This window comes from Coregonus lavaretus (assembly GCF_964263955.1).
Source record: "Coregonus lavaretus genome assembly, chromosome: 5".
Classification (NCBI taxonomy): domain Eukaryota; kingdom Metazoa; phylum Chordata; class Actinopteri; order Salmoniformes; family Salmonidae; genus Coregonus; species Coregonus lavaretus.
Window position 1 is genome coordinate 40,516,617 of NC_139992.1, and position 14,651 is coordinate 40,531,267.

The 14,651-nt window shown below is 45.4% G+C and overlaps 1 protein-coding gene across 1 annotated transcript in view; it reads right to left on the reverse strand.

Annotated features, from left to right (window-relative positions):
- Positions 1 to 19: 19 nt before the first annotated feature.
- LOC311129673 (calcium/calmodulin-dependent protein kinase type 1D-like) overlaps positions 20 to 14,651 on the reverse strand; it is a 66,673-nt gene continuing 52,041 nt past the window's right edge. The window contains exons 3-11 of the mRNA XM_084162061.1: positions 13,379 to 13,453; positions 8,617 to 8,755; positions 8,029 to 8,155; positions 4,870 to 4,945; positions 2,961 to 3,073; positions 2,413 to 2,491; positions 2,234 to 2,321; positions 231 to 549; positions 20 to 143 (exon numbers count right to left, since the gene is read on the reverse strand). Coding sequence (XP_084018187.1) covers positions 25 to 143; positions 231 to 549; positions 2,234 to 2,321; positions 2,413 to 2,491; positions 2,961 to 3,073; positions 4,870 to 4,945; positions 8,029 to 8,155; positions 8,617 to 8,755; positions 13,379 to 13,453 — 1,135 coding nt within the window. The 3' untranslated portion in view covers positions 20 to 24. The remainder of the gene's footprint in view (positions 144 to 230; positions 550 to 2,233; positions 2,322 to 2,412; positions 2,492 to 2,960; positions 3,074 to 4,869; positions 4,946 to 8,028; positions 8,156 to 8,616; positions 8,756 to 13,378; positions 13,454 to 14,651) is intronic.

A 14,651-nucleotide genomic window follows, 5' to 3' on the forward strand; every position in this document is an offset into this window, starting at 1 on the left:
GCTGGTCCCCCGCGGGACCTGGCGTCACTTAGTCTCTGTTAGTACCGTGGCAACAGTGGAGGGGTGGGGCCGGGCGAGCTCCGCCCCCATGGAGGGGGCAGAGGAGGTTGCAGACACCAGGCTGCAGGGGGTGGGAGGGGCACCTGGGGGGAGAACAGAGACTATGAACACAGTCAGAACTAGCAAACTTTACTAGTCCATGGTTTATGTGTGTGTGGATGCATGCATACATGTCCACTTACAGTCCTTGTGAGGTGAGTCCACAGAAAAGCTCTTCATAATGGCTGCATTAGGGTTCTGGCTCTGGCTCCGAGTCTGGCTTGGACTCGGAGAGGGTTGAGTAGAGCTCTGGCTAGGGATCTGGTTGGGAGTCTGGTTGGCCTGGTTCTGGTTGGCCTGGTTCTGGTTGGCCTGGTTCCGTTGATTCTGCATCTGTGCTGCCCGGCTGTTAGGAGGGTGAGGGTGAGAGCTGTCCATGCTGTGGCCCATACTACTGCTCAACTGCAGTCTCCTCATGTGTCGCACCACTGCGGTGGCATTGAAGGCTTGCTGGAGAGGGAGAAGGGGGGGGGGGAGAGAGAGAGAGAGAGAGAGAGAGAGAGAGAGAGAGAGGGACCAGTGTATGATTTATAAACACTACATTAAATAAGCAATCACTCAGACACACTTGGACACTTGAATAACACTCAGAGACACTCAGACATTTATTAACATACACTACCGGTCAAAAGTTTGGACACACCTGCTCATTCAAGGGTTTTTCTTTATTTTTACATTGTAGAATAATAGTGAAGACATCAAAACTATGAAATAATACATATGGAATCATGTAGTAACCAAAAAAGTGTTAAACAAATCAAAATATATTTGAGATTTGAGATTATTCAAATAGCCACCCTTTGCCTTGATGACAGCTTTGCACACTCTTGGCATTCTCTCAACCAGCTTCATGAGGTAGTCACCTGAAATGCATTTCAATTAACAGGTGTGCCTTCTTAAAAGTTCATTTGTGGAATTTCTTTCCTTCTTAATGCGTTTGAGCCAATCAGTTGTTGTGACAAGGTAGGGGGGGGGTATACAGAAGATAGCCATATTTGGTAAAAGACCAAGTCCATATTATGGCAAGAACAGCTCAAATAAGCAAAGAGAAATGACAGTCCATCATTACTTTAAGTAGTCGCAAAAACCATCAAGCACTATGATGAAACCGGCTCTCATGAGGAACGCCACAGGAAAGGAAGACACAGAGTTACCTCTGCTACAGAGGATAAGTTCATTAGCGTTACCAGCCTCAGAAATTGCAGCCCAAATAAATGCTTCACAGAGTTCAAGTCACAGACCCATCTCAGCATCAACTGTTCAGAGAGGACTGTGTGAATCAGGCCTTCATGGTCGGATTGCTGCAAATAAACCACTACTAAAGGACACCAATAAGAAGAAGAGACCTTCTTGGGCCAAGAAACACAAGCAATGGACATTAGACCGGTGGAAATTTGTCCTTTGGTCTGGAGTCCAAATTGGAGATTTTTGGTTCCAACCGCCGTGTCTTTGTGAGACGCGGTGTGGGTGAATGGATGATCTCTGCATGTGTAGTTCCCACCGTAAAGCATGGTGCTGGTGCATGGTGCTTTGCTGGTGACACTGTCTGTGATTTATTTAGAATTCAAGGCACACTTAACCAGCATGGCTACCACAGCATTCTGCAGCGATACGCCATCTCATCTGGTTTGGGCTTAGTGGGACTATCATTTGTTTTTCAACAGGACAATGACCCAACACACCTCCAGGCTGTGTAAGGGCTATTTGACCAGGAAGGAGAGTGATGGAGTGCTGCATCAGATGACCTGGCCTCCACAATCCCTCGACCTCAACCCAATTAAGATGGTTTGGGATGAGTCGGACGGCAGAGTGAAGGAAAAGCAGCCAACAAGTGCTCAGCATATGTGGGAACTCCTTCAAGACTGTTGGAAAAGCATTCCAGGTGAAGCTGGTTGAGAGAATGCCAAGAGTGTGCAAAACTGTCACCAAGGCAAAGGGTGGCTTTTTGAAGAATCTCAAATATCTAATTTTGTTTAACACTTTTTGGTTACTACATGATTCCATATGTGTTATTTCATAGTTCTGATGTCTTCACTATTATTCTACAATGTAGAAAATAGTAAAGAATAAAGAAAAACCCTTGAATGAATAGGTGTGTCCAAACCTTTGACTGGTACTGTACATACAAACGTACCCTCCATTTGCTCTTGGCAAAGTTTTTCCTGATCTGTCTGCTCACAGACTCGTGGATATTCTTGCAGAGGGCCGTGTCCCCAGCGATCCTGAAAACACACACAGACACTTTATCATCTCATAATACCCACACGAGAGTGTGTGTGTGTGTTTATGATCAGTGTGTGTGTTTTCTCTCACCATGGATGTCTGAGGGCCTGGTCACAGGTGTAACGCTTCGCCGGGTCTTTCTCCATCAGACTGCCGATAAAGTCTTTGGCTGTGAAAAACATTAGAGAACAGTTGCTCACACTCATCACAACATACACAAACAGTAAACAGTCAGTGTAAGGCACATGGTTTCCTACACTCCCTGGCCAGTGTACCGAATACCTGGACGATGCCTCAGCTCTCTTTCCTGTAATCACTATTATTGTTTTGTGGTTTACTGGCAGACAGGGGGAATGGTTAGACTGGTGCCAAACTGGAGACTATAGGGCTCAACTATCATGTCTGTGATGACCTCTTAAAACACACACATACACACATACACACACACACACACACACACTATACACAAATTCCAAGAGGATGACATCACAGCATAGAGAAAGTAGCCATGGTGGTGTGGAGTCCATATGTGCCAGATGGGAGGTGGAAGAGGAGGAAGATGCTCTGTCTGAAGGGGATTCTCACTCCATTAAACACACATACATGCTCACACACACACACACACACACACCACTTACCTGAATCAGATATGTCGTCCCAGTATGGTTCATCAAACTCGTAGTCTGCTTTGAGGATCTGCTCAAAGAGCTTGGAGTCATTCTCATCGTAGAATGGAGGATAGCCACACAACCTGCAGACACAGACAGGAAGTGAGCTTATAAAAGTTAATAACAACACATGCATTCACTTCCTACTTCAGGGAATAGTTTACTTTTAATATGATAATAGAATACCATGAGGATGAACGAGAAAAATGCTTCAACAACTATTCAATTGATAACAATAAACTCACGAGGTTAATGTAATGTATCCTAAACCTTTCTCTGTCCGCTTTCCTAACCTAATTCTGGACTAATTGAACTTCTTCAAGTGGCAAAATGATTTCCATAGAAAACATTAGCCGCCATTATGATCAAACCTCATTAAAATGCCTTTCTCCATCGAAAGCTGTTCTGCCTGATGTGGTCGCAATGAGCTTTTTGTTTTTGTGCTTTCACATTTGGTTAAAGACTTGCGCGTCACTCCCCCGCAGGAGCCCGAGCGATTATTCCACCTGATTACCTGATGCAATCACTTCACACCTGAGGAGAGACCCAACCAGGCATGACGAGCCGGATTGTGTGGAGGTGCTCAGGATCGGCTAACGAGGTCTGAGGCTCGTGCTAATGGTGCTAATGGCTAAATGACAAGAGGGGAGTAGCTCAATGATCAATGGGAACTCACTGAGGAAACATCAGGGGTCCAACATCAAGCCTCAACCCAACACTACCATCCAGAACTGGATACTCTTGGATTTAATCTATTTACTTGAACTCTAAACACATATTTTCTCTAATTTAATATTGCCTCGGCTATTCACAAGGATGTTTAAGGACTACGTATTGAATATACACAAACATTCACAGTTTAATCCACCAGCTGGACTGACTGACTGTGTGAACGCTTTTTCTCAGACGTTTATTTCTTCTCCCTCACATGTGTAGAGGTGACAGGAGCGCACACACACACACACACACACACACACACACACACACACACACACACACACACACACACACACACACACACACACAGCTCCCTCTGAGGACCCAGTGACACCTAGTGATCCTTATATCCAAAGCTGTGTAAGCATGGAGAGTTACATAACAACTACACCAATAAACGGACAGAGATGTATAAACAGGTGAAAATAGAGAACAGAGAAGGATGAGAGAGAGAACCAGAGGGCAGAGCCTGCTTTGCACATCACAGAGCTCATCTTGCGACAAACCATCGAGAGCCAAGAACAATACAGAAAGGGAGAGAGGGGAGCAAAAATGAGGAACGTTTTCAGCGGATGAGGAAGATTTGCACTGATGCTCTAATGACTGTGGTAACTCACACCTTTCTCTCATTCTTTACTGTTCTATTGCTCCTATTCACCATGTCCCTAACCCTGAACTCTAACCCCTAAACACACACACACTCTAGCCTTGAACTCAGTCAGCGAGGGCTGGAACACACAGCCCTAAATCTGCTCTCTGACTCAGAGGTTGTCCACACACAGACAGAGGGGTGAAAAACGAATGAAAAACAAAAGAGAGAAACGTTGAAGTCTGTTTTTTCTCCTCAGAAGCACTATGTCCATACATGGTGACTGAGCAGAGCAGAATGTAGTAGACTAACATCTGGGTCTGATGAAAGGACAGAGAGAGGCAGGACATTGTATCATTCTCCATTAATGACCATTGCAAAACACACAAACACACAATAAGTCAAACTTGTGTGAACATCTGCACTCCAGAAGACATGAAAATCACAGAGTGAACAAGGATCCAAACCAAGGCCCTCAATGTAAAGCTGTAAACTCTGCCCTCATGGCATTGACTGGGTATGGGAACACATAGCATGTCTAGAGGAGTTGTACAATAAACTGTAGATACTTACAGGATATATGCAATGACTCCTATGGACCAGCAGTCCACTGCCTTACTGTAGGGCTTCTGAGCAAGAACCTCTGGAGCTGAGAGAGAGAGAGAGAGAGAGAGAGACAGGGAGAGAGACAGAGAGAGAGAAGAGAGAGAGAGAGAAGAGAGATGTAGAGAGAGAGAGAAGAGAGATGTAGGGAGAGATATAGAGAGAGAGGGGTGAAACTTTGATGACATAACTGTAGACAGACAGACAGTCAGAGACCGAGACAGAAAGACACAGAGACAGACAGAGACATGTTCTCCCGCCTGGATTACCCTGCTATCGAGCCCAGAGCTGGAGCTCATCCTATCAGAGGCTGTGACCCCCACTCTGTGGGCGATTATCAAGACTGAGAGAAGCCTGTCCAGACTAAATCAATGAAAACAGCCCAGCCTAAATAGAACTGAGCTCACGCAAACAACGGCCGCCAGACCAAACATTATTGAAGATTGAGGTAAGTACAGATTAGGGAACAGGAAACAAGCACACACAGTCACGCGCATAGACACACACACACAGTCATACACACGCGAGCGCACACAGAGGCTCAAACGCGAAACGTTTTTCCACTTGTGCTGGGCTGAGAGTGTGTGAGTGTTGTGTATCTCCTCTAATGTGTGTGTGTGTGTTCAGTATGTGTATGTGTGTGTCCTCTCTCTGACGGTGGACCTGTCCAAACCACAGAGTCTGGTCTTAATTCACCCATCCCAGGCGCTAACCCTGGGCTATTAATACCTCAGGAATGCAGGCTTCTCAATGCCATCATCCAGGACCAGCTATATTTATCAGCATTTCTAATGCAGCAACCCTCATATTACAGCCTTTTAGAATGGAAAAGCCCTACAGCAGCCCACAGCAGATGGGGAGGGAGGGATAGAGGGACAAAAACTGCAGTGGCCTCATCTAAAGAGATTGTGGGATAGAGGGATGAGAAGGGAGAATGAAGGAAGGTCTGACCATTTAAAGGCAATGTCATGTGGATGGGACCGTTTCAATGTCATGTGGATGGGACCGTTTCAATGTCATGTGGATGGGACCGTTTCAATGTCATGTGGATGGGACAGTTCCAATGTCATGTGGATGGGACCGTTTCAATGTCATGTGGATGGGACCGTTTCAATGTCATGTGGATGGGACAGTTCCAATGTCATGTGGATGGGACAGTTCCAATGTCATGTGGATGGGACCGTTTCAATGTCATGTGGATGGGACAGTTCCAATGTCATGTGGATGGGACCGTTTCAATGTCATGTGGATGGGACAGTTCCAATGTCATGTGGATGGGACCGTTTCAATGTCATGTGGATGGGACCGTTTCAATGTCATGTGGATGGGACAGTTCCAATGTCATGTGGATGGGACAGTTCCAATGTCATGTGGATGGGACAGTTCCAATGTCATGTGGATGGGACAGTTCCAATGTCATGTGGATGGGACAGTTCCATGTCATGTGGATGGGACAGTTCCAATGTCATGTGGATGGGACCGTTTCAATGTAATGTGGATGGGACAGTTCCAATGTCATGTGGATGGGACAGTTCCAATGTCATGTGGATGGGACAGTTCCAATGTCATGTGGATGGGACCGTTTCAATGTCATGTGGATGGGACCGTTTCAATGTCATGTGGATGGGACAGTTCCAATGTCATGTGGATGGGACCGTTTCAATGTCATGTGGATGGGACCGTTTCAATGTCATGTGGATGGGACAGTTCCAATGTCATGTGGATGGGACAGTTCCAATGTCATGTGGATGGGACCGTTTCAATGTCATGTGGATGGGACAGTTCCAATGTCATGTGGATGGGACCGTTTCAATGTCATGTGGATGGGACCGTTTCAATGTCATGTGGATGGGACAGTTCCAATGTCATGTGGATGGGACCGTTTCAATGTCATGTGAATGGGACAGTTCCAATGTCATGTGAATGGGACCGTTCCAATGTCATGTGGATGGGACAGTTCCAATGTCATGTGGATGGGACCGTTTCAATGTCATGTGGATGGGACCGTTTCAATGTCATGTGGATGGGACAGTTCCAATGTCATGTGGATGGGACAGTTCCAATGTCATGTGGATGGGACAGTTCCAATGTCATGTGGATGGGACAGTTCCAATGTCATGTGGATGGGACAGTTCCAATGTCATGTGGATGGGACAGTTCCAATGTCATGTGGATGGGACAGTTCCAATGTCATGTGGATGGGACAGTTCCAATGTCATGTGGATGGGACAGTTCCAATGTCATGTGGATGGGACAGTTCCAATGTCATTAACTTGTAATGTGTTGTTTAGCTTCCCTACTGTAGCCTACACACTGACTATAGTTCCCTATGGATAAGCTTAAACAAGTGTCTGCTAACTGACTTGCATGTCAATGTAGGTGCATGGATAGGAGCCAGCAGCTAAAAGATGTCAACATGATGAGTCTTCAGTGTGTCGGACTACCAGAGGCACCGACCTACACGTCAACATGAAAGGATCTGTCATGGAATCAATGTAAAACATCTGTCTCTCACACACACTCTGCCGAGACAGACAGACAAACAAACAGACACACGTACACAAACAAACAAACACACACACACACACACACACACACACAGTGCCAGGGATGCAGTATATAAATCCCCATGTGTGGCACAGAGATGACAGCCCTCTGGCGCGTAGTGCACTGCAGTAGAGCGCCCCGGCATCTTGGCTGTCTGACTCAGTCGCTCTGTTAAAAAGGGGAAAGCAGGCGACTGGGGGCAGGGTCTGTCAGCGTGTGATAAGGCCTTTTTACTCCAGAGGCAGGATGTCTGTGTGTGTGAGCTGCACACAGATGTGCTCTCCCCCATTGCAGACACATAATTAAAGCAGTGTGATTTTACCTATAGTATACTGTATTATGCAGTTGTGTCATTTATGTAAAACACAGTGATAGCATCACACTCAGTAAGTAAGAGTGAACACTCAGACAATGTAGCACACAACTTCTGGAAAGGATGGTAGCATTAAAACCCAAAAGGCATTCATTTACTTTCCAGTATTAACATTTATGTAGCTGATGACACAAGGTATATTAACAACAGTGGCATTAACTTATAAGTAGGGACATTTAAGGTTATGGGGTGGGGGAGGCATCTCTTACCCACGTATCCCGGCGTGCCGCACGCGGTAGACATGACATCCCCGCTGCCCTCCATCTTGGACAGACCAAAGTCACTGATCATGATCTTAGACTCGTCCTGGGGGTTAAAATACAGCAGGTTCTCTGGCTGGAGAGAGAGAGATGGAGTGATAGATGGAGAGATAGAGTGAGTGTGTTAATCACAAACGGAGCTCTCCCATCCTTTGATCTCTCTACTTACATACCCTGAACATCCTGTAGATATAAAACTGTAATCATTTGTTAAAGGCAGTCTATGACCCTCCACACAATACAGTTATGTTGCTGTCTGTTTTATGAGGCCGTACTCCTCTCCCTCAGGGGATTCCGCTCTGTGGTACATTTCCCAGAAGCCACTGCGTGTTGTGACCCGCTGAGCGGCCTAAATCACAAACGCGTGCTGCACCTCACCACCGCAATGAATCATGGTCCATAAAACACAAGTGATCCGCTCATGTCGAGATGCAGGTGGGAGTAGACAGGGTTTTTGTGTGTGTGTTTCAGTGTGTGTGTGTGTGTGTGTGTGTGTGTGTGAGAGTGTGAGTGCGAGCGTGTGTGTGTCACCATCACCTTCAGGTCTCTGTGGACGATGCCCAACTTGTGGAGGTAGTCGACAGCGTCTAGCACCTGTCTGATGAGCGTACTGGCATCTTTCTCTGTGTAGAACCCCTTCTCCACGATACGGTCAAACAACTCACCTCCCGACACTCTGTAGACATAGACAGACAGAGAGAGGGGCTCAGTAAAAGAGGTAAGTAAAACAGATGTGCACACACGCAGACACACATCTGGAGGGAGCCTGTTATCATATGAGACAGATCCACTGTGACTTCATTTATGAGCTATACGAATCTGCCTCCATTCAACCATGTGTGCGTGTGTTTACACCACAGTGGGGGTGTGCTTTGACCCATTCCAACCCTCTGCTCCACTAAACTTAACCCTACATGCTCCATACTATCACCATCAATCAAAGTACACCATACAGTCTAAAATTAACAGTATAGGGAGAACTGTAGCAGAGAGAGACAGGACAGGAGATGGGAGGGATACAAAATCTAAACAAAGAAACAGAGAAAAAGGTGCCTCATTTTTCTCGGGCCATAGAGTCACACAGTGGAGGATAGTTAAGCTTCAGAGTGTTTGTGTGTCAGACGGTGCCCTTGCTGTTTTACAGGTTTGTTTTAAGACTCTTAGCCAGATTATGGGCTTTTTAAAGTGTCAGAACAGCCACAGGGCAGGAGCTGAACATCCCATAACTTTCCTCAGTCCTCTACAGCTAGCTGGCACAGGGCAGTATAGATGGCTGCTAAGCACTGATCTAAGGACAGATTTGCAGTCTGTCTGTCTGTCTGTCCCTTATGGTTATGGAGAGGGTAAACTGATCCTCGGTCTGCCACTAGCAGAACAGCTCAGTGCACTGGTCATTAGCTTAGTGGCACTCAGCTGTATGTGTGGCACTGCAGAAAACCTATGTAAATACTGTAGGTCTCTGGCTGACCGTAGAGGTAAAGTATCTTTCTGTCACATTCCACCACAAGAGGGAGTAGCCAACCACATCTCTAACAGTGCCATAGTCCTTAAAGACTAGTTCAGAGGGAGGAAGGGAGGGATATAAAAGTTCAATTGAAGTAAAATGACTCTATATTAGGTTTAACATGCTTTAGAACCAAGAGAGGAATTCAATTGTCAAGTATGTACAGTAAGAGGATTAAAGAGGTAGAATCTGTCTCTTATGACAGCCTCTGTTGGTATTGACAAGCACAATATGGAAAAAATGGAGGAAGGGAATTGTGCAGTTCCACAGGTACACAGCTCCCTCTCCTGGTTCCTGTATTGACACCATCCACTGATTCTATTGTCTCTCTATCTATCAGCTGTCTATTGATAAACAGACAGCTGACCTTCAATAGAATGCCATGTCATGTCACGCAAAGGGCTACCAGGAATCAGCAGTGACAACAAGTACTGTTTTGATCCACTGTGCTTTCATATTGACCCAATAAAGTGTATCTCTCTCTCTGTCCCTGTGTATGGCGTTTGGGAGGCAGATGTACTGTACCTTCTTTCTCAGTAAGGAGTTGACAGATGGTGCGGCAGGAGCCTGAGGGGCTGCTCCTCTCCTCTGATCCCCATGGGGGCGCTGTAACCATGATCATTACTGGTATTCCTATTCACCCACACACTGAACCTAAAACAGCCTCAACTAGACCTCTCTTTTTGTCTTCTAGCTACTCTCTGAATCTAAATACTGATCTTGGATCAGCTTAATCAATCACAATTCTAACCTTAACCACCTTAAGATACAGACATAACTGTCAGTATAAAATAGCAACCTATACCACAGAAGATCGACCAGTTTCACTGCACCTCTCGTTACTGCACTGAGGGAGATTGATGGAGAATGAGCATAGGGTCTCTCTAAAACTGCACATATTTGCATTGGATGAATATTCATCCCTCACTCTAACACAAACAAACAAAAAAACACATGCGCACACACACACACACACTGGCGGAGAGTGTGAATCTGGGGGGCATCATCACAGTGACAGATCAAATAAGAGCTGGAAGAAAGTTACATTCTAATGAGGTTTCTGAAAAAAGGAGATAAGAAATGAATTGCTAATCCGCTCCACTCTCTCTTGCCCTTTCTCTTCTCTCTCTCTCTTCTCTGCCGACAGTGACTTGTTAAATTTTCCAGCCGAGACGAGCGTGGCAGGAAATGACAAGCAAAAGGCTTAGCTGAAAACACACACACGTTGGCTGGACATAACGGTGTGGTAGTGACAGAGGAGATGGGCCACCAGCCTGCAGGGTTGCGTAACCATTTGCGTAGGGAGACCATGGCAATCAGACAGGAGCCAAATCTACTTCCCTTTCAATACACACACACCATACTGCAGGCACACACACACACTAATTGTGCACACATACACTCATACACCCTCTATTGTCTTTCCATTCGGTCTCACTCTCTCCAGTCTCTTTCTTGTTTTCTCTGTCCCTTTCCCATCCTTCATCCCCCCCTATCTCTCTGTCAGAACAGTATCAAGTTGTCCCTTTATCTGAGTGTAATCTGAGCTGTACAGTGGCCCTGTGTGCTCCTGTGTAGTTGTATGGCTCAGCAGTGCCAAACACTGCAGTGCAGGGGTAGGCAACTAGAGGATGGCCGAGGGGCCGGAACATAAGTATAAAAATGTATAGACTGCAAATTGACCCCAACTTAGCCCAAAAAGAGATTGTTATTTTAAAATAACAATAATTTCATACCTTGACTACATTGAGACACAATCACGTCTCTTTTTTTATTCGTGGGAATAACTAAAATCCCGCGGGCCGCCTGTTGCTGACCCCTGCTGTAGTGTTTCCTACAGTAAGGTAGTGGTATGAAGCTATTGGAACAGCCACCTGCTGCTTCTGCAGAACACATCTGACTGTACAACTGTTGGGTTTGCTTAACTCACATGGTCTCAGTGTTGTTGGGGAGAAAAGAGAAAAACCATACCTGTGTTTGTATTTTCTGTAAAACACCACACACTTTCACAACCCTTTTCATTCATTCATTAAATAGCCACTGACTGAGTGGAAAAGTTTCAAGCAATGCTCTACTCTTAGCCACTCTAGATTTGTTTTCCTGCTCTTTGTTTTCTGCCTCCTTCCTTTCTCTCGGTCTCCCTCATCCCCTCTTACATTTACATTTACATTTTAGTCATTTAGCAGACGCTCTTATCCAGAGCGACTTACATATTATTATTATTTTTTTATACTGGCCCCCTGTGGGAAACGAACCCACAACCCTGGCGTTGCAAACGCCATGCTCTATCAACTGAGCTACATCCCTCTTCTTGTTCTTGGCTTCACTCAGATACCAAATTCACCCCAAAGCAATCTCCTTGATACATTGATCCACTGAGTATATTCTGCATCCAATATTCTCACTCTCTTTCTCCCCCCCTTCTCTCTTCTTCCCTCTCTCCATCACACTTTCATCTGCCTCCCATACCTTTCCCTCTCCATCCATCTCGCTCTCTCTCTCATTAATTTGAACAGGATTGGATGTATCAGCCATGTGGTGATGACATGGTTGTAGATTACTGTAGACAGCAGATCTTTATCCAAACAGAGATGGAAGCATCACACCAGACCCAACTAACTAATCACAGCTAGATCAGACATGACGTCAAAATCAAACCCGACGTGTCAAACTCAGACCACACCTGTCAACCTCTGAGGATGATTCATACCCAGGCAGGATCACAGGGGGCTGGTAAAGATGAGAGACCTGGTCCAGCGTTCCTACTCTGAGGTGACTCAGATAGGTACCGACTCAGAGCACAGATGAGTACTGAGATTTGCACCTGCTGAGGTGTTATTCCTGCTGCTACCAAGTTAAGCCCTGTCATAAGTGGAGTGGTGACCTTTCACCTCTGTATCCGTGGTAACAGAGCCTGATATGAGATGGTGCCTTGCTGCAGAGGAGACAGGGGAGAATAATTTCATGCCTGCTGCAGGTGAGGGGAGAGGTAAGGGGAAAGGTGAGAGGAGGGAGGACAGATGAGGTGTGAGGGGGGAGGAGGACAGGGGTGAGAAGAAAGAAAGGAGAAAAGACGAGGAGAAAGAAAGGAGAAGAGAGACAGACGAGGGAGGGTGAGAGAGGCAGAAGACTGGAAGAAGAGTGAAGTGAAAGACGGTTCTGATGGGTGGATGTTTTTCTCCTCTGTTCTCAATTCGACAGCCTGTTAGCACTGAAACTAATAACATTAAGTGGGCCATGACTCAGCAATAAATAAAATGAAATGATCAAAGTTAAAACTGCTCTACTTTCCTGCACACACACACACACTTACATAACTCACAACACACTTTAATCCATAACTCACACGCCTTCCTCTACAGACTGATATAACTCAAGCTGATTAATGTGGCCAGGAGTGCATAGTGGCACGTTAGCTTTGCTGTAACGTTAGAGTAACGTTATGTAAACGTTAGCTGATCGCTACGAGCCAGGTCCCATTCCCTCTCCTGTCGACCGTCTTAATTGAAGTATAATTGGAGTAATGAGGGCTTATAAAGTGTGTGTGTGTGTGTGTAAGCTAAAACCGTCACCCCTGCCCCATTCCTAGGTGCTGATTATAGAGGCAGTCTGAGGGTACAACAGGTCAGTGACAGAGACAGAGAGAGAGACAGAGAAAGTGACAGAGAAGGAGATAGAGTGATAAGGAGAGACCATAAGAAGTAGAAGGGGAGAGAGAGACAATGACAGAAATTAAGATCAAGAAATAAGACTAAATGAATGGAGGAGAGACAGACAGAGAGCGAGAGAACTTACAGCTGCATGATCAGGTAGAGGTGGTTGGAACTCTCATATATGTCTTCCAAAGCTACTATGTTCTCATGCTTGATTCTGTTGGGAGAGAAAACAAGAGACAATGTTAGTCATGTATAACTCTAACCCTTTAAACAGATTGTCAGATCCCAGACTGTCTCAACCCCATCTACACCCCCTTTACCTCAGCTCTAGTCATCTCAAACACTTACTAAATCTCTCTCTCTCTCGTGAAAGTGTACACATGCTTGTGCTGTGGTGGTGGTCTGTGCCACATGAGCCGTTTGCGGATGACGTTATTGCAAGGGGGAATAATAGTGTACACACCTGACACACACACACGAAGCGTGAGCAGGTGGGGAGTTCAGTACATACAGTTGAAGTCGGAAGTTTACATACACTTAGGTTGGAGTCATTAAAACTCGTTTTTCAACCACTCCACACATTTCTTGTTAACAAAGTTAAGTTAGGACATCTACTTTGTGCATGACACAAGTAATATTTCCAACAATTGTTTACAGACAGATTATTTCACTTATAATTCACTGTATCACAATTCCAGCGGGTCAGAAGTTTACATACACTAAGTTGACTGTGCCTTTAAACAGCTTGGAAAATTCCATAAAATGATGTCATGGCTTTAGAAGTTTCTGATAGGCTAATTGACATAATTTGAGTCAATTGGAGGTGTACCTGTGGATGTATTTCAAGGCCTACCTTCAAACTCAGTGCCTCTTTGCTTGACATCATGGGAAAATCAAAAGAAAATCAGCCAAGACCTCCGAAAAAAAATTGTAGACCTCCACAAGTCTGGTTCATCCTTGGGAGCAATTTCCAAACGCCTGAAGGTACCACGTTCATCTGTACAAACAATAGCACGCAAATATAAACACCATGGGACCACGCAGCCGCCATACCGCTCAGGAAGGAGACGCGTTCTGTCTCCTAGAGATGAACGTACTTTGGTGTGAAAAGTGCAAATCAATCCCAGAACAACAGCAAAGACCTTGTGAAGATGCTGGAGGAAACAGGTACAAAAGTATCTATATTCACAGTAAAACAAGTCCTATATTGACATAACCTGAAAGGCCGCTCATCAAGGAAGAAGCCACTGCTCCAAAACCGCCATAGTAAAGCCAGACTACAGTTTGCAACTGCACATGGGGACCAAGATCGTACTTTTTGGAGAACTGTACTCTGGTCTGATGAAACAAAAATAGAACTCTTTGGCCATAATAACCATCGTTATGTTTGGAGGAAAAAGGGGAAGCTTGCA